The following is a 23,925-nucleotide window of genomic DNA, read 5'->3' as shown; positions in this document are numbered from 1 at the left end:
GTATGTCAAAATTCATTCTACTTCTCTCCTTTCCTTCCTGAGATGTATTTAGGCTTAGTGACAAGTCCTCTAAGTGCTTCCAGATTTTTGGACATCTGCTGAGTCCTAGGATAAGTGGTGGGAGACCTGGTCTGCAGTTGGTAAATGGGGGGAAAAGTCAAGTTAGAAGATTTGGATGGGAACAAGGGAACAATTCAGCCTCTGTTGTCTCTACCCTTCTTGTAATAACATCCCACAAACTCCAGTTTGCATAAAAACTGAATTAAGAGGGGGAAAAACATCAGTCTCCATTAGCATCCTTCAATGCACAGAAGCTATTCTGCTATGAAGGAACAGGATTGTGAGTAACTTGCAGCTATTGTGGGATACATAGAACAGTATCCTGAAAATGAAGAAGTACGAACGTGAGAAGTAGGTGTTGGAGAAGTTGAGCCCACAGAAGCCAGTGGTAGATTTGTGCAATTTTTATTACATAAAATATCAGAAAACTCAAAAGTACAACACTGCCCATTTTCTTGTATGAAGATCACGTCTTATCCGGGTTATTTACCATTGACATTTACCACAGCTGCAGGAAATTAAACCGAACCTTTAGAAGGTATCGCATACGGACTTGGTTGGGGCTATAGACAATGAATTCATTGTAGTTGAGGGTATAACCCTCTGGATTCAGAATTCCTGTGTCACTTGCTGGTCCTAAGGGTACTGTACTCCCATTCCTGCCAAGTAGAAGAAAGCGTGTCAACATTGGCATCTGGGTCAGAAGTTGGAACACAGAAAGTAGAGTCTTATCCAACCAAAAGGAGTCTTCTGGCCCTCTAGGCTCTGAGTACTTACAGGGTGATGAAGGAAGCAGGACTGGGAGCCATCTTGCCCAGTCCCTTGGTGCTATGTTTGCCCTGAAGTAATCTTTCTGCCTCAGGATTGGCCTCTAGTAGCTCATTACACTGACCTAGAGCTACCTGCAAAGCAAAAGATCTTTGAACACTCACATCTACTGAGAACTGGATGGCTCTAAGATCAAACAGAAAATCCCATCAGTACTTTCTTCCCCCTACCTCTGCAGACGAACGGAATGAAAATTGCCCTTCATCCCCTCTCAAGTTCTCCCAGGTGTACTTCTTGGTTCTGGAGTAAAGCTATTCTCTTTGGAGAAACAGGAACTCATAATAAACTAGAGATCATAAATATGTTCATCTCACCTCTGATAAAAGCAGCAGTCCGGTATCCTTTACACGAGAAGCAAAACAGTAATTGGCACTCTTAGAAGACATGTCGGCAAAGTAGATTCCTTTCCCAAACTGAAATAGATCAACAACCATGAAAGTCAGCTGCTTAACACATTGTGTTAGAAAGGAGGCCTATACCACTAACCCCGTGTTTCCCTTATCTTAAACACTATATAGACCCTTCTCCATTTCCTCTTGCAGTTTTGTTCCAGAGAAGGCAGGTATATTGGTGAGTCTCTCCTTCCTGAGGGAGTAGATGGGATATCTTTAGGAATTTAAAGGAAGAGGGACATAATAAGAAATGTTAGGGTCATCAGTGAGATGGTTTAATTCTTGGGAAGGGTGCTACCTAATCCTAATCTAGAAAAACAAGAGGAAAAAAAAAAGGACTTAGGAAAATTATTGTATCCTTTACCCCTGTGCCTCCTTCCAGGATTCAGTTTCTACTCACCATGTACCCTGTGATGGGAGCCTCAGGTGGAGCAATTCGAAGTCCATGGCTCAGAATTCCCACCCAGTTACTAAGTCTGGAACCATGCCATAGCAGCATCCTAGGGAAAAGCCATTATTATTGTCTTCTGTTGCTCTCCGGCAGGAATAGGCCATAAGCACAAAAAAGCCATTTTCTGCCATTTTCCAGAAGTCCAATAACTGAACGTTAGGCAGAGGAATGTCTTTCCAAACCCAAAGCTAGACTCAGACCTGTTAGGAAGGTCCTCTCTGAAGGCTTCTTTTTCACCCTCCTTCTCTACTTCAAAAACATCCAGCAAGGTCATGGTATAGTCCCTGTGTGTGGGAGCATGAGTAGACTGTAGGTACTGGGAAATCACCTGTGAAAAGAAATGAAAGAAATGGCTGATATGGACTCTACAAGAGACCAGCCTGAGATGAAGGACCTTAGGGCTCCAGGTAAAAACTGGCAGACTTCCTGCTCCCTAATGGTCTCACAAGGCAGTGAGAGAGCTCTACCTTCCCCAGTTCCTGGTACACAGAAACTCTCTATGTAAAAGTTTGCTCTTAACCAGAAGCAGTCAGACAACAGTGGGTTTAGGAGGATGGGTCTTAAAGGTAGGAAAATACCTGATCATTTTTCTTACTTTGAACTCATGACTTTCATGGTCTAAGGGGTGCAAGGCACAATGCAGTTTCCTATAGTGCTGGTCCAATGGGTGTTCTGGGCTTTGCAGCTCTGTCTTCACAAGCTTAATGGCAATTTCAATGTCTCCCAAAGCCTGGCAAGATGAGAGACAGGATCAATGTGTAGGAACTTGGGAACAGGATGTTAATATTTCCCAATCCACACATGGTCTCACCTCTAGTAGCTGTACTTTGTCTGATAGCTCTTTTTCTGTCCGGATTAATGGAGGGGTACGGAGTCTAAGAACAAAGATGTAATTCATCATCAGTTCTCTGATGTGTGGCCAAAGGCAGGTGACTAAAAGTAACAGACTAAAGATAGGTTCTTTAGAAAATAAGTATAAAAAACTGGGGTTTTTCAAGTGAGGGAGAAACTGTAAAGAGACTTTAACTTCCAAAGATATAAAGAGAGTTTATATATATACTCTGAGAAGGATAAAATAAACATACTGTATAGATTTTGACATTTGGGACTAGAAGTAAAATTCTTTTTTATGGGTTCCTTCCACTTAAATATATATAATTTTCAGATGTAGATCTTTATAATTTGATATCTGTATGTACTACAAAGTGATCCCAAGTCCAGTTACTCACCATACTGTTGACCTCCTTCACCCATTTTGCCCACCCCCAACTGCCTTCCTCTGTCTGGTTCTCTGTATCTGTGAATTAGTTTTTGTTTTTTTAGATTCCACATAAGTGAAATCATATGGTATTTTTCTTTCTCTGTTGACTTACTTTGCTTAGCAAAATACTCTCAAGACCCATCCATTCATTTTGTGGCAAATGGAAAGATTTCATTCTTTTTATGGTTGAGTAGTATTCCATTGTATAAATATACCACATCTTTTTTATCCATTTGTCTGTCAGTGGACACTTAGGTTGTTTCCATACATTGCCTATTGTAAATAATGCTGCAATGAACATAAAGATGCATATATCTTTCCAAATTGATGTGTTCATATTCTTCACATAAATACCCAGATGTGGAATAGATGGGCCATATAGTAGTTCTATTCTTAATATTCTTAGGAATCTCCATACTGTTTTTCCTAGTGGCTGTGCTTATTTACACTTCTACCAACAATGTATGAGAGTTCCCTTTTATAAAGCTACAACCGTTTGAATTAGGGAGTTATATGTCTGAAGGTATTTTACTTGTTGGTTAGATAGCTAGAACCATTTTCTTTTGGATAACTTCCATTTGGTCAGAAAATATGGTTGTAATCAGGTCAGGAGATTGCATTCCAAACTTGTAAGCTGACTAAATAGGCTATCTCTAAATCATTTTGGCTCTGTATCTATCCAAGATGATTATTTCATTAGAAATGAATAATTATAATAAAAGATTATAGTTGCTGCTCAGTGATACAGGGGATATGGTTAGGCAGAAGACCAAAGAGAAGTAATAGCACAGGCCTCACCCAAAGTCATGTGGGATCCTGGTGTAGAATTCATTGCATGCTTCCAGGAGAGCTCGTCCATGCTGGCCAGCCCGAATACAATCTTCAATCTTCTTAAGAGACTGGTAGCCCGCCTTGATTTGTGCTGCTGTCAGCTTCCCTGCAGGCCCAGCCAAAGATCATCAGACCCTACAACTGGGGTCTTACCCTGTAAACTGTATTCATATGCCTACCCAACAAAGACTCTCACCTCTCAACTTTCAAAACAGCTTCACCTCCCCTCACACTACCTCTTACCCCAGATCTCCTTTCCTTCATTCACACTATCAGCAAGCTTTAAATCATGAAGGTGACTAAATATCCTATGAATGGAACTAGGAAATATAAACAGGAAACGTAGGATAGAATCTGAAGTCCTACCGAGCGGGGCTTTCTTGGTGTCATATTTCATTTCCACCATCATCTCTTCCATGGCCCGGACATTACAGATCAACTCTATCAGCTCCTGTACACGAAGATCTAGCTGTGATTCTGGTTTCAAGGGGGATTTAGGAGATTCCTTTTTTGTTTCCTCTTCATTCTACAGCCAAAAGAAAAGAAAAGAAAAATATGACAGTATCTATTCTGAGGTTCCTGCAAGGGTTGGCTCTACACTATTCCTGGCAGGTGAATATCAATCAGCCTCTGCTAGACCACAGGTTCATTCCATTATTAACCTAGTTAGAGTACTCGATGTGATTCCACCTTCTACTCCTACATCTGCCTCCCATAGTTAAACACTCAGAATAAGTCTAAAAGGCTCTCCTGATACACTGGTAAGTATGTAAAGATAGCTATTATGTCTCATATCTTCTCATCTTAAACGACTAAGACGTTTACATTTTTCAGATACTGTATGTAACAGTTTTCAGCATCCTGGTTGCATCTCAATTTGTCAAAATTATTTTTTTTTTATTGGTATGGTATATACTGGTAGCATATAACCAGAAGTGAAAACAACTTTAAATACAGTTTCGTCACTGTGACTATCTATACTCCTTTCTTGATCCATACATTAAACTTCAGGACCTAAGATTTTATAAGATCCATACTAGACAGTAGAGACTAGAAAGCATTTTCTATCTTCATTCTATTGTCCCTTTAAGATGACAAAGATCCGTGAAAGTTACTCCTGAGGGAACTGTTATCTTCAGTTAGGTGGTGAACAGCAAGACTCAAGGCAGCCTGGTCTGCTCTAGTCTAGCACCTGATCTAAGCTATTCTACTAGACTTCACCTTGGTTAAGAGGAAGCAGTCTCTCCCCAAACGTGTAGTCAAAGTTTACCTGTGCATTGGTGGCATAGTCCATTTCCAGCATATCGTATTTTCCAGGCACTTTCTTAAACTTCTCACGATCCTCCCAATTGTTTTTTGTTTTGTCAAGGAATCTGTAGAGTCCACGACGGTGAGAAAAATCTTACAAATAACGGTATACTAGGAATGGGCTTATAATTGTTTCCTTAGAACATCCCCAAACTATGTCATTTTTTCCCCCGAACTATTTCTTAGAACTCTTTTATACCCAACTTCCCACAAATCTGGATTCTAAGTTAGGATCCTGAATAGAAATAAAAACTCTGGAGACAAAGGGAACAAAAAGATGGGGGAAAAAAGGGCCACTGAACTTCTCAAAAGCCCCCAAATACGACACAAGCCATTGAGATTTTAAACAAAAGATCCCTATCTGCTCCTTTTCTCTGACAGATTCTCAGAGACTACAGAAAGCTCTGCATCCACATCATAGTGAAAGAATTTTTAAAACTCTAGCTGCAATATTCTCATCCCACCCACTTGGGTTTCCCAAGTTTCCTAAATTGTTGGTCATGTGTTAATTATATTAAGTTCTTCTGTTTTTAGCTAATTTCAACATTAGGTGATATAATCACTAACTAAGAAGGCAGTTTGGTGTTCCAGTCACAGAATGTCACAGTGGAAATACATTACCATTGAGGCCAAATCACACTTCCTATAAAATTCTTAAAGAAGACACATCCAAGAAGAATGGTATTTTTTTGGTACTCACTTCTTCTGAAAGATTTCCTTGGCTTTGGTGAGGTCCCCTGAACAAGCCACCAAGCTGTGCTGACCCATTTTCCCCACTGCAAAGTAAATGCAACACGTAAGATGGTTTTCTGCCAATCCAAGAAGAGTTCTCTCCCATAACAAGCCAGCTCTCTAAGGTCTCTCTGCTTAGCCTGTGACAAATGGGCAGGAAGGGGAGGAGAGCTGAACGGGTCCAGGAAACTGATCCTGTTGATATTAGTTACCTGCTAACTCCCACAGTCCCTTAGCAGCATTAGCAGACCAATTGCAGGACACTTCCCAGCCTCAACAGGCTACTTTAGTTTTTCCAGTGGAAACTTCGAAATGTGGATGCTTGCTATTGCATTTGAAAGCCCCTCCCAGGTTACAGAACCTCCATTCTACCAACTGAAACCCAGAGGATCTTATGTTTACTCACTAAGCTGCTTCTGGCTTTCTGAATGACAAATCAGAAAATCCATAATCAAAGTCATTACCCCGGCCCCATCTCATCCAAACACTGAAGAGCCTCTGGGCATCATCTTCTAACAGCTGAATCAAATAGTACTTGTTGTTGTTGAACTGAAGATTAGTCTACGATGAGAGAAATATGAACATAGGAGAGAAGTTTACAAATGGAAGCCAATAAACGATGATTCTTCCTTGGTCACAGGTACCAGTAATTGCTGTAAGGAAGAGACTAATGTAAGGCTAATATAAGGGACTTCAGAATTAAAGATCTGGGCATTGGGACACTATCATCAGTAATTATCAAGAAGAAATTCCCATAAAGAGAATAGCTCCTCACTTTACCTGATTTAGCATGACATCATAGACATCCTTCCCTTCACAGTACACATGGGCCTAGAGAGAAAAGGAAAAAAATTGACATCAGTATAGTCTGAGTCCTAATGAGATCCTAAGCAATGCTCTAAATTTTCTTTTGCCTCAAAGTGTCATTCTCCAGCACTACCAACAGCCATCTATCTTCCAGGGGAAAAAATGCAAAAGTATGTTCTTCTATACATAACCTGTTATTCCTATAATGAAAACACGTTGCTTTTTTTGTAATTACAGAAAAACAAATGATTCTGACAGTTAAAGAAAACCTGCTCCAGAGGAAGCCTTTCTTCTATATTCTTCAAATCCTTTTCACATTTATCAGTAACTAATGCCATACCAGGGCAGTTTCTCATTAGAACAGAGATGGTTTTTCCTTGATAATAGTATCATTTTCTAATTGAGAAAGAGAATGAGGTGTCTCCACCACTCCCATCTCGTAGCCTTGGAGAAAATTAATCACTAGTAGTAGTTTGGAAAGGGCTCCTAAAATGAATACTAGCAGTGTTCTGGACAGGAATACAAGTAACAAATGAACAACTGCTTTCTGAAAAACCAATAGGCAGAGGAGTCTCTCACCTTCCCCACTTTGGCTGTGCACTCCGGGTCCACAGGAGCTTTGCCCTTTAACAGCAAAGTCTTCACTGACTCTGAGGAAAGATAGATATGTACTACAGCTACTTGTATGAGAATCAAAAATAGCTATCATGTCATGATTAACTTTGCCCTCCCCAAGAAATCCTGATCTACTCAGGTCTCAATCTGTCTAAATTACACAAAACTAAAGATTCTGAGAAAGTAGGTGAGTACTGTGCTACACCCAAAGGATAGAATATTAATTATATCTTCGAGAAAGGAAGAAGTAAGAGTGGAAAGAGCAAGACATCCCTCACCCTCAGCCCTCCCAGCCTCCCATAGACACTCTTGCTAACCCGTGTCTTCCCTGGCCTCCCACTTGAAGCTGACCTTGTTTGTCTTCCATCCTGTCATTATTGGCCTTTCTTCCTGTCACAGGCTCCTTCTTTACCCCCTGCCTTTCACATCTTCGAGTCTTCTTTGCAGGAGGTGGGTCTTCCGTAGCTATGCTGCTATTATTAACTCTTCCGGCTTTGTCTAATGCTACAGAAGCTATGGGCATGAAGAATGGGCAAAGAACCGAAAGAAATAATGAGTACCCGCTGAACATGATCCTACTTTGAAAAAAACATCATCTTTTCAAAGAAATGGCTCAAGATGGTTTTGTAAATTTACAAAGAAATAACTGCATACCACTGTTCTTGATAATAGTCTGAGAAATCACTTCCTAAACTGCTATTCTAGCCAAATATTAAACTAAACTGAACTTAAATAAAAATTAAATAAAATGGAGTCCCAAGGGCTCTTGTGAGCTCATAGCCCAAGGCAAGAGTCTCATAGCGTGCTTGTCTCTATTTACTTGTGCCCCCAAACTTTCTCAATACCTATCCTCAAACTACCTAAGGTGATATGAGATTATGGTTAGCAGAGTGCTCTGGAGTTTGTCTCTAGCCCCCCGGCACTAGCGCCCTGTATCTTCTGGCTGTGAAATCTTGTAGAAGTTATTTCATCTCTTTGTACCTCAGTTGTCCCCACTGTAAAATCCAGAGGATGACAATAGTATATAAAAACATAATTCACAGAGTATGTTATCCCATCTCTCATCAGTTCTAAAAACTGAATTTTACTATCTCTGAAACTGGGATGCATCCTACAGTGGATGACATACAAGCAATGAATCCCGTGTTAGTTGGAAGCATTTTTCCTTTCTTAGAGATACATAATGATGCACCTTACAATTAAAATTTTTAATTGGATGACATCAGGTGTTTAAAATAGTGCTGGCACTGTTACTAGATATCTACAAGCAAGTCCTTTATACCCAATTCTGTAATTCAAAAAGCTCTGACAACCGAAATTTTAAACGTTTTGCACCTAAACTAGCTTGATAGCTAAGGGCGGGTCAAGGGGCGACGGAAGGGGAGGGGCCAGAGCAGAGGTCACCGTTCCCCTTCAGACTCCCCGCCCCTCCGCACTAGCCCCCCATGTGCTCCGAACCTCGCGTCCGGCCGCTGCGAGTACCCCGCCGCCGGGCCGCCATGGAGTCAGAACTTGGACGTCATCAACCCTCTCCCAGGTATCGCCCGCCTCGAGTCACAAGGCGGGAACACAGTGCGCGTGCGTCCTGGCTAGAAGACGTCTGCAAAGGACAGGGGTGGTACGCTTCTCTGTATTTGCATGTTGCTGTGTGTTGTGGGAAGTCACCATAACTGTGAAATGTCTTTAGATATGGGAGCCTTATAAACGTTCAGCGGAACCTCCCTCTCCCATAGGGCGGAGGGAAGCTCATCGGTGGGGCTACGAGCTGAGTGCATTTGCGTCACTCTATCACATGTCCCCTGGGAAGGTCTGAGACTAGGGCCATAAAGCGGCCCTAACAGGGTCCTCCCTGAGTCTCGGGGAGGTGAGTTCCCAGAGAACGGGGCTCCGTGCGAGGGCAGACTGGGCAGGAGATGCCACGGACCCCGCCTTCCGGGAGGGGCCTGGCGGATGCCTCCTTAGCCGGAGCTTGGAAAAGACTCACGGCCAGCGAAGTGAGTTCAATGGCTGAGGTGAGGTACCCCCCTAGCGGGGGGGGGGCCTCATAACCCAATTCAGACTACTCTCCCCCGTCCTGTTTTTTTTTGGGGGGGGGGGAAAGCAGGACAAGGAGAGTTAAAATTACAAATTCTAGAATAGAAAGCTCTGATAGTGGAAGTTAGCGTAGTGAAAGCAGAAAGTTGAGCTTGGTAGGGGAGGAAAGGGGGATGCAAGGGTCAGGGAAGCCATGAGAATGCTAATGATCTTGGGAGACTTTGAAGACCAAAGAAAGCTGGTTCTCTGGATTTTAGGAAGGTACTTGGTGATGACATTATGTTAGGGGTTCAGGGTGGCGGGCACCTAACAAGTATAACAAGCAGACCTCAGATCCCCGCCCCCCATCCCAGACCCTCTAAATCTGAGAGGCTTCATTCTTAACGTCAACAACACCTGGCAACCCTGGTGTTGGTGATTTTCATTGTATGTATAGATATAGAGATATTTATATATTCATTACTTCAACAAATATTTATTGAACAACTTACTGGGTTTGGGGATTACAGTACTTTGGCCAAGATAGAGACAGTTCATGGCTTCATGGAGTTCATAGTGTAGTTGAGGGCAGACATTAATCAAGTAATCACACAAGCAAAAGTACAGCTGCAACAACCACTATAAGGATGGAAGTTCTAATTGGAGAGTAAACTGCAGAACTCATTATTGAGTCCATGACCTGAGTTGAGCCGTATTGAAGAATCACAAAGTGAACACGGGAGAACAGTGGCTGAACCAATGAGGGCAAAACCAAGCTTGGTGTGAGATCAGCTGGAGAGGCAGCTAGTTTCCACAGCAAGCTAGGCTAGAAGCTATGCTTTGTCCTACTCTGTGTGTGTGTGTGTGTGTGTGTGTGTGTGTGTATGAACGACAGATGGATTAAGGACTAACATTCAAAAATAAAACTTGAAAACTCTTTGGCAGAAAATAACACACAAATATCTTATAGACCTAGAGGTAAGGAAGGGGTTTCTTAAGACAAAAGTCACCGAGTTTCAGAGAAAATATTAATATATTTAATTATATTAAAATTAAAGATTTTTGCTCATTAAAACACAAAGTTTAGAAAAAAGAAAACAAAATTCTCATTGTTTGCATGTGGTTTGATGGTGAATATAAACAATCCAGAAGAAACTACAGGATAAAATTTTTAACTCAATAGGGAAGTTTAACAAGGCTGATAGAAAATAACCTATAAGAATATATTGCATCTTTATAACAGAGCTTCAGACAAACAGAAATAGAATTTTTAAGAAATGGTAGTATTTCATATAACATCAAAGTGTATTAAGTACTTGGGAATAAATCTGACAAAATGTAGATGCTCAACAAATGCTCGTTGGATGAGATTGGTTTGGTTAATTTCTTTCCTTGCTAGGTCAAAATCTGTTGCATCTAACTTACTTATGGCACAAATAAGCTAGAGTGCTCTAAAAGGCATTAGTTTAGAGATAGGAGAGTATTCTAAAAATGGAAAATTTATTAAAACTAGCTGCTACTCAGCAGAGCTTTGGTACTAGACAGAGTGAAGTAAAGACATGTTTTAACATGCATAACCTCATTTAATCTTCAAAATGATAATAGCTAAGATTTATTTGATGTTTACTATGCTATGAGCTTTACGTATATTAATTCTTACGACAACCCTACAAGGTAGGTATTATTATTGTCCCCATTTTATGGCTAAGGAATTTGAGCTTTAGAAAATTGTAAGTAATTTATTCAAGCTCCCACAGTCTATTCGTTTGCTACGGTTGCCATAGCTAACTCACAGACTGGGTGGCTCAAACAACAGAAATTTATTTTCTCAATTCTGGAAGCTAGACATCCATGATAAAGGTTTCTACAGTGTAGGTTTCTTCTAAGGCTTTTCTTCTCAGATTGTAGATGGCTGTCTTCTTCCCTGTCTTCCCATGCATTGTCCTCTCTCTGTGTCTATGTGCTAATGTCTCCTTACAAGGACACTAGTAATACTGGATGAAGAAGGCCCACTCATATGACCTATTTTTACTTTAATTATTTCTTTAAAGTTCCGACCTCCAAATACAGTCACATTCTTAGCACCTGGGGGGGAGGGGGGATAAAACATATGAATGGGGGGGGGATACAATTCAGCCCATAACACCCAGTTCATAAGAGGCAGGTCAGATCTAGGTAACTCAAAAATTTATTTTTATCTACTAGACTATTGTATTCTTCAAGTTTCCTAGTAGTAATTACCATCCCACACACATTTCTAAAAATTTATTTTTACTTTTTTCTCTTTATTTAGTTGTTATTTTTTATGGTAGAGTGAGAATTACTGAGATATATTTTGAAGATATAACTTTTTATAGTCAGATACAAAGTAAGCATAACCAAAATAGTATTAAAACATATCATCAATAACCAGAAGAAACTATTTAACAAATGTGTGCTGAATGAAAATTTTCTTAGGCCGTTTTTAAATTTTTTTTTTAATGTTTTATTTATTTCTAGGAGAGAGAGAGACAGCGTGAGCAGGGGAGGGTCAGAGAGAGAGGGAGTCACAGACGGAAACAGGCTCCAAGCTGGCAGTCAGCACAGAGCCCGACGCGGGGCTCGAACCCACAAACCGCGAGATCATGACCTAAGCGAAAGTCGGACGCTTAACCGACTAAGCCACCCAGGCGCCCCTCTTAGGCCGTTTTTAAACAAAGCAAGAAAACAAAGGAAAATAACATATTTGACTATTTATTCTTAAAAAAGAAAATGAAAGAATTTTAGACAATGCCCAACAGAAAGCTACAGTGTTTAAAAATTTGAATTTAGGGGTGCCTGGGTGGCTCAGTCGGTTAAGCATCTGACTTTGGCTCAGGTCATGATCTCGCGGTTTGTGGTTTCAAGTCCCATGTCGGGCTCTGTGCTGACAACTAGCTCAGAGCCTGGAGCCTGCTTCGCATTCTTTGTCTCCCTCTCTCTCTGACCTTCTCCTGCTCACGCTGTCTCTTTCTCAGAAATAAATAAAACATTAAAAAAGAGGATTTAAATTTAAAAAAAAAATTGAATTCAATGTACTTAACACATAAAGAGCTATCTTATAGTCATAAGAGAAACCAAATCGTCTGTAGATAACTGGAAAAAAGATATGAATAAACTGCAAATATGAAAAGCAAGGACATGGAAAAATTGTTGAGGCTCACATAGCATAAAAATGCAAAGTATTAGTATTCTACAGGACAATTGGCCTGGTCTCTTCAAGTTATTGTTAAAAGAAAAAAGAATACGATTGGCACTGTTCTATATTAAAAGAGACTTTAGAAGTGTAACAACCAAATGCAGTGTTTGGTATTTGGATGCTGGTTTAACTAAGCCAGCAAGAAAAAGCCCTTTGAGAGCAGGAGGGTATGGAGATATGAACTGAGTATTAGATTATTTATTAGATGTGGTGATGGTATTGTAGCTGTGATTTTTAAAAAGTTCCTTTAAAACATGCCTGCGATAGTACTTAAGGGTGAAATGTCATGATATTTGGAATTTGCTTTGAAATACTTCAGCCAAAATAATCAAATGAAGCAAATATGGCACAATACAGACAGTTGTTAAATCTAGGTAATCTATGTAGAGGTGTCCATTATATTCTTTTCTCTAGTTTTTTGTGCACTTAAAATTGTTATACTACACTGAAGATACATTAAGGAAAAAATGATGGGAAAAAAGGATAAATTTGTCAAAATAACTGTAACTAGAGAGAAGAACCAATGCCAATCAAGACTTCATATCCTGGAAAGTGAACATTTTAGATAGTATTACTGATTATAATGTGATATTCCTAAGATTTATTTACATTTTTTAACATGTCATAATGACAGGAAAATTGACTAATCAAGCTAGACATAAAAGATACATAATTTCTCGGAAAGTCTACATATTTCAAAAAGTAAAGTGTGTGAAAAATGGATTTAGGATGCCCAAGATTAAACAGATAGGTCTTTAAAGTAGAAAAGGACTCTTCCTAATGACTAGTTTAGGTTTGTATCCCATTGGGCTGAGTAACTAGTTCCCATGCCTGGATAAGAATCATTTAGTTCATACATAAGATCATGCAAACCTCAAATGGCTGAAACCATCTAGAAATAAGTATGATTTTATTTTCTTTATTTGGGTTCTGAGAAGGTATAGAAGTAGTATCTAAAAAAATTTCTGAAATCCCAGGATATATACAATATATAGGGAGAAATAGCAGGAGCAGAAGAAAAATGGAGAGGAAGAGAGAGGATGAGGAAAAGAAAGGGGGAAAAGAAGGATAAAAAATTTTAACAGTTGTATTTGCAGAATGTAAGTGTGAGTGTATTGCTTGGACTTATAATCGTTAAGATATTTTTTGTGTGCCTTCCGTGGGCATAGCAGCAATATTCATATTGTTGTGGCATCATAAATTTGTTCAATTTTTGGGAAATGAAATAGTAGCAGATTTTCAGAAGACCTGCAGAGCCTTACCGACGGGGAAGAAAGAGAAAAGGTAACAGCATGGCTACTGATGGGATAAGATGGGAACGGGAAGATGGACTTGTAATTAAGTCCAGAGAGGAAGGAAGGAACCAGCTGAAAAACCTGGTGAAGGATTGTGATTAAGGCAAAGGGACCCGGAGTGTCTCAAGGTCTCAAGGACTTTATGTAAGATGTGTTCTGTGGAAGAATGGAAGTGCGGAAGAGATGAAGAGAAGTATTAAGTGGAGCAAGAGAGATGAGCAGAGTAGCTGCCACAGAGGTGACTAGAGAGGGGCCTAAGAAAGGAGGTTTCTGAAAAAGGGTGATTTGGGGAGAAATTTATTTGCTTTCTTTTGCTGTTTATAATGGTAACATCAAGAATTGGGGATAATGGGTTAAATCTGTGATACTGTATAATCTTTATATCATTTGGTAACTATAAATATGTAACTGACATGAATTCTTCCACAAATTTAGAGTGTGTGTGGAGGGTAGGGAGACTGCTGTTTCCCAGTGTCTTATTAAGGACAACAACCTCTCTCTCCAGGGAATTATCCAAAAATAGGGCTGGGGGGAGGGGCATTCCCTTCTCCAGGAATCCACTTGAGAGACTGGGCAGCCTTTCCTATCCACCCTTGAAACACATAGGGTCAGTGCATCTCTGCCTTTATATGTCATCTTGGTATTCCAAAGCACTTTACTAAAGTAGCTTGTTTTTCCCCACAGTGATTTCCGAGAGCCCTATACTCATCTTTCTAAGGTTCCAAAATGATCCGCTCGTATCATTTATTGGAGAAGAAAATCTGCAAAGTAATCTTGTTACTTTAAGAATCAGGGAATTATGCGTGAGTGTAGGTCTGTAATCACAGAATTTAGGAGCAAAAACTAAATTCCATTGACTTCTTATATCTAGAAAGAATTGTATGCTGTGTAGACAAATAGAAGTTTATAAGTAAAGTCATGCAAGCAGTTATTTACTTTTTCACTTCCTCTGTATATAAGAATGAGGAATGAGCAAAGAAGGAAGGAGAACATAAATTGAGCATGTACTACGACCGGTCATTTTGTTAGACTTTTTCATATATATTTGTATATATGTTAGGGAGGTAGCTATTACTATCTCCATGGTACAGATGAGAAAATTAAGTCGCAGAGAGTTTAAGAATTTTATTCCAGATTGTGCAGCTAGAAAGTATCTTGGAAACTATCACAATTTATGTGAAATGTCCTAGAATATCCTTGTGCGGCACCTTGAAATAGAGATTTTCATTTGCTACGCTAAGAGAGGAAAAAGTTTTCCTTAACCTTCTTAGAGTCCCTGGCAGGATCTGAAAATTGAACTGACAAAGACAGAATAACAGGAGAAAAACATACAAATTATATTGAATTCTTACATGTAAGTGGGCACCTTCACAGGAGAATGAAGACTTGAAGTGATCAGAACAGGAAGCTTTTATACATTTAGACAAAGACACAATAAATTTGTGAAGAATTGACAAAAGACAAAGGGCTTTGAACTAGTAGTAGAAACTGGTGAAGAAATGGCTACAAAGATACAGGTTAGTTTAATAAGGTTTGTTTATACTACATTTTACTTCAAAGCATAAACTCCTAACCACACCTATCTTTTACGCACACAGCTTAACTGGAATATTACCCTGAAGGTAAATTCTAATTTGAATGGATCTAGATTGTTTGTAATGAAACCTGTTATTTTGCATATATTAACCTTATTGAGATCCTCAAAGGTTAGGAGATTATCCTAAAGGAACAAAATTGTTTACAGTAGGGCCATCTAAAGAGAATGTGTGTAGATTAAATTAGCCTATGTTTGCTTGCGTTAAGTACTTGAACTCAAAAGGAAACTTGGTTTAAAAAGGTCATTCTAAAAATAGTGCATATAGCATCACTGTTCTAAAAAGAGACAAAAAGGTGAGGGAGGGGTTGTATCATTTCTGCACCTTTTAAGGTAAAGGAGGAGGGAATTTGCTTTTAACTCATTAGCCAATCAGGCTTTCAGGCCACTTCTCAAAGCCACTTCCTGTCTCTCCACTTAGTCTCTCCCTTTTGGTGGTGGGCTGGTGAGTATGCACTTAATTTTGCTCCCTAATTGTTCTGAATTTCTCTTCCATTACAGCCCTATATCCTGATAGCAGGCCTTTTTTTTTTTTTCCCCCCAAACAAACATTAGAGTGTGTGAGTCACAGGCGATTAATTTTGGCTGTGTGGAGATTGGGGGAGGGCAGTGAAATGCTCTGCCTGGCTTATGTCCACGTGGGCCTCTGCAGTGCTGGGTCTGCCCTCCCTGAGACCTGGTGACCCAGAAACAATGGACTTTGCTTCATGTACAGAGTGCCTGTGTTCCTGAAAAATACCTGGATTCATTTTGTTTGGAGGGAAAGGTACTGTTATTATCCCGATGCTGTTTTGACTTAGATCTCCCTGGGTGAGAGGGTAGACCTTGGGAGGAGGTTCAGACTAGTACATTTTAATTCTCTCGTGTCTGTAGGGCCCAGGTCCTCACTGGGTTTGTGGGAACTGTAGCGAATGTTGTCTTTGCCCTGGTCTTTGCTCAGAGCATTATGGCTTTCTTAGTGAGCCTAGGCAGCAAGCTCTGAAGTTAGGTGATTTTAATGAGCCCTCAGAGGAGCTCCCAATTTTAATGTCGCCACTGTAGTGAGGGTGCCCTAAAAAGCCTAAGACCTACTAAAGAAAAAGTCAGGGGCCTTAGCTCAGGAAAAGGCCAAATCAAATTCTAGCACTAAAGTTTGCTCCTCCAGTGACCTTGGGTAGTTCAGTGGACCACTATGAGGCCCTGCTTTTGAAAATCAAAATATACAAAGGCCCGGCATTATAATAAATGTTGGACACCTTCTAGAAGTAAGCAAAAAAATTATTTTGTATATCTTTTTTCTTATAAAAAGTTTTGCCTAGTTACCTTGAGTGTAAATAGATTCCCATTATTTTCTACTTGATATACATTAGTTTGAATATAATGTATGTGTTCATTCTTACAGGCAGAAGTATGAAAGAAATAAACTAGTGGATGGAATGTAGTAATAGAATGTTGTAGACGTCTCATAATACTTATAATTCTCAAGCTTTATTGTTAAATTAATGTTATTTTTTGGAAAGTAATATAGTCACATGGTTCAATTAAAAGGATCAAAGTATATCATGAAGTCTCCTATGCCACCTAATTCCTCTCCCCAATAACAGCATTTATTTGTATATCCTTTCTGAGATATTTTTTGTAAGTTTAGGCAGATATATGTATTTTACCCTCCCCTCTTACATACTCTCTTTCCCACTTCAGATTTCCAAACGAATAAAGAACATCCACATTCTTTATGATGTTAGTTACATACTAATCTAATGTATGTGCATACCATAATTTATTTAACCTTTATTGGTCAACGTTTAGGTAGTTTACAGTCCTATTGTTTCCCCCAAAACGAATAACCTTGTATATGTCAGTTGTCATATGCCACAGTTCAGCTGGGTTTTGATACATTGTTTATAAGGACTCTAAACATGCAGTGCTTCCTGTTACTTATATTTATTTATTTATTTATTTTAAATATTTTTATTTATTTCTAGGAGAGAGAGACAGCGTGAGCAGGGGAGGGTCAGAGAGAGAGGGAGTCACAGACTGAAACAGGCTCCAGGCTCTGAGCTGGCAGTCAGCACAGAGCCCGACGCGGGGCTCGAACCCACGAACCGCGAGATCATGACCTGAGCGAAAGTCGGACGCTTAACCGACTAAGCCACCCAGGCGCCCCACTTATATTTATTTTGTACAGAGTGAGAACCAGAAACCAGCCAACACCATTAATGTCTTGATTGAGCAATAAAGGATTTTCTGTCAAAAACAAAACCACACTGATGGCTTTAATGTGAATGGATCTTTGCCCACTTCAGTTTAAGTAAGGAATGGTTTATTTTGCTGCGAACACATATTTAACTTTGAGAAGGAATGGCAGCAAGAGCCAGAGAAACCACGTGGTTTTGTTTTCATGAGGGCAGAAGGAGCATGTTTTCAGTGTTTAGTTAACAAAATGCATACTGGATATCTTCCTGAAATAGTGGTGTGAGTGAATAAACTCATATTTTACCATTAAGTTAGGGAAGACAGAAATGTTTTTGGGGGATGAAAATATGAAAACAAAAGCTGCTGGGAATTCCCCCGGAGCTTTTTTTTTCCCCCCCAAGTCTTAAAAGGCTAAGGTCACGTCTTGTGAAACGTGTAGTTTTCCAGTTAGGAGAGTCTTGGATTTGGAAGCAGCCTTATTAGTGATGTGGGTGACTTTCCAGGCTTCACGATTATTATGAAAAGTGGAATTTTTAGGGAGAATATCCCCATTCCTACTCATTAGCTGGTTGAGCTTGGACACCTGATAATAGAAACAACATGTTAAACAATTGAGCTTCATGTCAGCTACTGTGCAACTTGGGTTGGTTACCCAACCAACAGGTGTGTGGTATTTGTCCTCATTTCACAGAAAGGGAAACTGAGGCTTAGAGAAGTTGCAAATAGGTGAGGGAGTCAAGCTCCAAGTCCAGTTTTGTCTGACTTCAAAATCCATTATGTTAACCATTAAGGTACCTGCCATTTAGTCTCCAAACCGTGCTTGCAGACCTGTAAGATGGAGATGACCTACTATTTGTGAAATGAGGAAATATTATATAGAAAGGGATTTATAAACTTGGAGATAAAGTATTATGAAGTAGATAAAATATCAAGTTAACAGAGAAGATTTACTGCCTCTTATATTCTGATTTCAAGTTATTTCCTGCTGTTGTGATCCAAAGCCCTCAGGTATTATATTTTCATTTGTGACCCAGGTGAAAATAGTGTCTCTTGGTATGAGCTGCATGGTTAGTCTGTTTCTCAGCTCCTCACTTTTATTTTATATATGCTCTGAGTGGATTCTACCTGAGCTGAGGCTAAAACAATTGGCATTTTGGTAAAATACCTTACAGTGAGTGAGAAACAAAACTTGGAATCTTTTCTGATAGCAGTGCTTTGTAGAGCTATCTCTAAAAGAAAACTAGCCAAGTGACAGTTTAGCATTTAATTCCTATATAGAATTTTGTATTTTCCTTTTCTTCAGGTTGAAAATGGAGTCCATGGATGAAAGAAGGCCTGGGTCTTCAAAATCCTATGTGCCAGCCCAAAAGTGGCACTGTGAAAGCCTCTGTAACATCTGCTGTAGATGCCCTGATAATCAAGTGGGCTTAGATTTGGACATTATCAGTAGGAATGGTTAAAGGCTGATGGGACCGTAAAGCAAGTACTTGAACTCTAAGATATGCCTTAAAGTGTTCTCTGTGTCCCATGTATATGTCTTTTCTATCTCAGAAAGATAGGGTTTTTAAGTTATTGTTGTATCCCATAATCCTAGACACACAGTGAGCATTGAGTAATTGGCATGGAACTGAGTAATACTGAGTGGCAATTGTCATCTTAAAACGGAAGCATCAGATGATTTGGTATGATCAGTTTGTAATTTATATCAGGTTTTCATGAAGCTATCTGTTCAGATACATAAAATGTATGTTCTGGCCATGAACACCGGTACTTAGAAACATTTACTTCTAAGGGGACAAAATGAGGGGGTCATTGATAGTTCATGGGATATTTATAAAATATTTACTTGATTTCCCAAAATGCTTAGTAAATATGAAATATTTACTATTTACTACCATAGTTCATATGGTAGAATGTCATTGGTAAAACTGTAGAAAGAAACCTTATACCTATGTTCCCTTAGTTAATCTAATATGCTGCTTATCTGAAAACACCTTAAATAATTAAAGTATTATTCAACTATCAGACAGGAGTAAAATAACACTGATTATATCTCTTAGGTACTTAAAACGCCTCAGTTTCTTTCTGACCTACTGAGCCAGTATGTCATTCTCATTATATGCTAAAACCAACCATCTTCTGTAACTCTGCTTCCTATTTCATACAGGAAGTAGCATGGTGAAGTGGACAGAACTGAATTTAAATCTTAGCTCTTTAAAAAAAAATGTTTACTTATTTTGGGGGGGGGAGTGAGGGTCAGAGAATCCCAAGCAGGCTCCACCCCATCTTGCAGAGCCTGACATGGGGCTCCATCTCAGGATTCTCAGATCATCACCTGAGCTGAAATCAAATGTCTGGAGGCTTAACTGACAGCCACCCAGGTGTCCCTAAATCATAGCTCTTAATAGCTAGCTAATTTAATTTCTCTAAGCCTCAAATTTAACTATAAATATGGAATTATAAAATTTGAGTGAAATGATTTTTAAAGTTTCTGACAGAATAGGAATTTTTTAAGCTTATTTTGTGGGGTGCCTGGGTTGCTCAGTCAGTTAAGCATCTGACTCTTGATTTCGGCTCAGGTCATGATCTCATGGTTCTTGGGATCGAGCCTAGTGCTGGGCTCTGTGCTGACAATGAGGAGCTTGCTTGGGATTCTCCCCTTTCCGTCTCTATCCCTCCCCCACTCCTGCGCATGTGTGCTCGCTCTCTCTCTCTCTCTCTCTGTCTCAAAATAAATTAATAAACATGAAAAAAAGTTTATTTTGAGAAAACATATGCCCGTGTGTGCACAAGAGGGGATGGGGAGGGGCAGAGAGTGATAATCCCAAGCACACTTCGCACTAAGTGTGGAGCCCAACAAGGGGGTTGAACCCAGGAACTGTGAGATCATGCCCTGAGCCAAAATCAAGAGTTGGATGCTTAACCTACTTAGCCACCAGCTGCCTCCAGATAATAGGTATTTTTAAGAATGGTAGCTACTACTTCCGTTTCTGTCAGCTTATTTTAGTCAAACCCATCCTTTAAGGCACTGCTATCCAACAGAACTTTCTATATTTGTATTGTTCGGCATGGTAGCCATTAGCCACACGTGGCTATTGAGCAACTAAAATGTGACTGAGGAATTTAATTTAAAATTTAATGGCTGTATGTGGTGTTACTTATTGGATAGTTTAATTTTTTTTCTTGATGAGAATTTTTATTTATTTTTTTTTATGTTTATTTTATTTTTGAGAGAGACAGAGCATGAGCACTGGAGAGGCAGAGAGAGGGAGACAGAGAATATGAAGCAGGCTCCAGGATGTAAGCTGTCAACAGAGAGCCCGATGTGGGGTTTGAACCCACGAACTGTGGTACCATGATCTGAGCTGACGTCAGATGCTTAACCAACTAAGCTACCCAGGGACCCCTTTACTTAACTTTTTTTTAAAGTTTATTTTGAGAGAGGCAGAGAGAGTGCTAGTGCAGGAGGGATAGAGAAAAGGAAACTCTCAAATAAGGCCGTGCATTGTCAGTGCAGAGCCCAACGCTAGGCTTGAACTCAAAAACTGAGATCATGACCTAAGCCAAAATCAAGAGTTGGATGCTTAGCTGAGTCACCCAGGCACCTGTGAGGAGAACTTTTAAGATCTCTCTTAGCAACTTTCAAATAAAGAATATGGTATTATTTTAAGTGCAATTTTAAGGCTCATTCAAGATCTTTTTTTCTTCATGAAGACTTGTGTGACCAATGGTTCTTATTCTTAACATTGCTTGCTGTACCACTTTTTGGTACTTCCCATGGACATTAATATTCATCAGTCTTGTCTTTCTAACTAGATTGTATCTGAGGTTATGGATTTTTAAGTCTTAATATTGCTGTATGAACAGGAACATAAAAATATATTATTTTTAGTTAGTAACTTTTAAAAAATCATTAAATATAAAACAAGAAACTTCCTAGTTAATAATTTGGTGAATAGGGAATAGTCTGAAGGTTGCCTGAAGTGATGAACTTTGTGTCTAGGCTGTTTCACCTCAAGGTTAGATTATACTGAATCCTAGGAAAAGGAAATTATGCTTTTTCTTATATTGCCATCTTGTGGTCACCTTGGGCTCTACATGATGCTAATTCAATTTTGCTATGTCAGGAAAAGTTTTCTTTAGTTTATTGTGATAAATTTTTACCAAAAGTAAACAAATAAAATCAGTATTGTCTGAAATTAAATTGAAACATGCTTTGAAAAAAAGTTAACTATTTTGGATTACTTTTTTTTTTTNTTTTAATGGGGCTTGAACTCAAACTTTGAGATCAAGTTGAATGTTTTACTGAGTCAGCCACTGGCCCAAGATTACTTTATTTATCTTATGAGTTACTGGTTCCTTCCTTCTTTTTTCTTTCTTTTTGTAATGTTTTTAACATTTATTTCTTTTTTGAGAGACAGAAACAATTTAAGCAGGGGAAGTACAGAGAGGGAGACACAGAATCCAAAGCAGGCTCTAGGCTCTGAACTGACAGCACAGAGCCTGATGTTGGGCTTGAACTCACACACAGTGAGATGACCTGAGCTGAAGTTGGATGCTTAACCGACCGAGCCACCCTGGTGTCTCTTCTTTTTTAATTAAAAATTTTTTTTTGTTGTTTATTTTTCAGAGAGAAAAAATGAGAGAGAGCATGAGCAGGGGAAGGGCAGAGAAAGAGGGAAACAGAATCCAAAGCAAGCTCTAGGCTTCGAGCTGTCAGCACAGAGCCTGACATGGGGCTTGAACTCACAAACCGTAAGATCATGACCTGAGCTGAAGTCGGACACTTAACCAACGGAGCCACTCAAGTGCCCCTTTTTTCTTTCTTTCTTTTTTTTTTTTTCTTAAAGGATTTTGTGAATCTAACGACTGGTAGCAAGTATTTTCTGTAGTTACACACCCTGTGGACTTGGAAAGGTTGGCAGTAACCCATGACATTTATACTCCATCTCGCTGAATTTGTTCCCATAGCTACAAAGCGGTGGTTGCAGCCAGCACATGCCTCCTTCCTTTTGCATACTGTTCTCTTATTGTGAGACTATTTACAAGAACCTTTCAGAGTTTGGTGAGATTTATTGTACAGTTTTACCCAAACTTTTAAATTTATACAGGAAGCTGAGCTTGTATAAGAAGTCCTGCCCTAATGTGGTACTGAGTTTGAGCATTTCATGACATTCTCCAAATAGATGGGTCAATTTATATTACTGGTTGGAAATTGATATAAAGAATGAAGTTTTCCTTGAGGTTAATTTCCCTTGAGGCTATAGGAATATGGCTTGGGAATAGGCTGGGATGCATTCAAGTCCTGTAATCATAACCTTTATTGTTTACTCTTTATTTTCCAGAGATGATGCATTTGGAAAGATGATGCTCAGATAGTTGGTAGATTGTGTGTTTCAACTAGTTCCTAGATAGAAGCTGATTCATTTGATAACAGAGGTAAGTGTAACAGAAAAGTATTTTTACTTGATTTGGATTTCTTCTAATCATCTACTAAGTTGTGGGGCTCAGTGTCCTTCGTGGCTGGAATTCGGCAGTTTGAAAAAAAGCCTTAGTTATAACCTTAAGAGTGTTCTCCTAGTTAGAGACAGGGAGCCTGTGGTGGTTTGCCCTTCATCTGTCACTTATAGTTTGCCATGATGAAATGCATGTTAAGTCCGTGTTTCAGCTGATCACCCTGATTAAACACATGCTCTGAGCAGACTAAAGCTAGGGCAAACACCTAGAATTGCATTCTGCTTCTTGGAATTCTTAGGATCTAGCCCTCCAGTCCCAGGTAATTCTTAAGTCTTTGAATTACAGATCTGACACTACAACCCTTCCTTGTGCTTTGATCTTTTGTGATATCTTCTTGAGATAGATAGAACCAGCGTCAAGAATCTTTAAACATTCAAACACTACAGAAAAAGTACTGATAACTGGTATAATTCTATCACTCACTTTACTTGGCAGAGTTTAACTAATCACTGTTTTATTAATTTATATATAAGATTAAGAGAATTTCAGAGTTGGTTCAGTCAATTTTGTCATAAAATTCAACACTATATAGTCACTTAAAGTTATGATACAGGTTTATCTTTTTTGAAATGGAAGGATATTCAAGATACATTAAGTTAAAAACAAGTTATAGAGCAGTGTGTGTAATCCCTTTTATGCTTAAATATTTTCATATACTTATGTTTACTTCAGAAATTATCTGAAAGGATATACTCAAATACTAGGGATTATTGTTTCTAGAACTGGGCTCTAAGGGTGATCCTTTTAACCTGTGTTTTCTGACTTTATTTTATTCATGCATTGTATTAATTGAACCTACATGGAACAGGCTTCTATTCTTTTTATCTGT

The 23,925-nt window shown here is 39.2% G+C and overlaps 1 protein-coding gene and 1 non-coding gene across 2 annotated transcripts; one reads left to right on the top strand and one right to left on the bottom strand.

Annotated features, from left to right (window-relative positions):
• Positions 1-449: 449 nt before the first annotated feature.
• PARP2 (poly(ADP-ribose) polymerase 2) lies at positions 450-8,861 on the bottom strand. Its single transcript, XM_077770303.1, has 16 exons — positions 8,744-8,861; positions 7,637-7,798; positions 7,250-7,320; positions 6,644-6,694; positions 6,328-6,424; positions 5,832-5,907; positions 5,094-5,196; positions 4,190-4,349; positions 3,791-3,929; positions 2,543-2,606; positions 2,327-2,461; positions 1,932-2,059; positions 1,681-1,780; positions 1,203-1,301; positions 838-962; positions 450-719 (listed from the first exon to the last, which is right to left on the bottom strand). Exons 1-16 carry the CDS (start codon positions 8,784-8,786, stop codon positions 560-562), a joined length of 1,713 nt encoding a protein of 570 aa, XP_077626429.1. The 5' UTR covers positions 8,787-8,861; the 3' UTR covers positions 450-559.
• Positions 8,862-23,207: 14,346 nt separating this feature from the next.
• Positions 23,208-23,284, top strand: LOC144236810 (small nucleolar RNA SNORD126). Its single transcript, XR_013336659.1, has one exon. It is a non-coding gene; the product is annotated as a small nucleolar RNA SNORD126 (small nucleolar RNA).
• The last annotated feature ends 641 nt before the right edge of the window (positions 23,285-23,925 follow it).

This window comes from Crocuta crocuta, unplaced genomic scaffold (assembly GCF_008692635.1).
Source record: "Crocuta crocuta isolate KB4526 unplaced genomic scaffold, BGI_CrCroc_1.0 scaffold175, whole genome shotgun sequence".
NCBI classification, from domain to species: domain Eukaryota; kingdom Metazoa; phylum Chordata; class Mammalia; order Carnivora; family Hyaenidae; genus Crocuta; species Crocuta crocuta.
This window is presented reverse-complemented; position numbering and strand designations above follow the sequence as displayed.

Excerpts from the sequence above, each read along its gene's own strand:
- PARP2 (XM_077770303.1), bottom strand. The coding sequence starts at position 8,786 with ATGGCGGCCCGGCGGCGGGGTACTCGCAGCGGCCGGACGCGAG. Across the intron at positions 4,350-5,093 it reads ACTATGCCACCAATGCACAG|AATGAAGAGGAAACAAAAAA; the intron begins GTAAACTTTGAC and ends TTTTGGCTGTAG. Across the intron at positions 2,462-2,542 it reads ACAAAGTACAGCTACTAGAG|GCTTTGGGAGACATTGAAAT; the intron begins GTGAGACCATGT and ends TCATCTTGCCAG.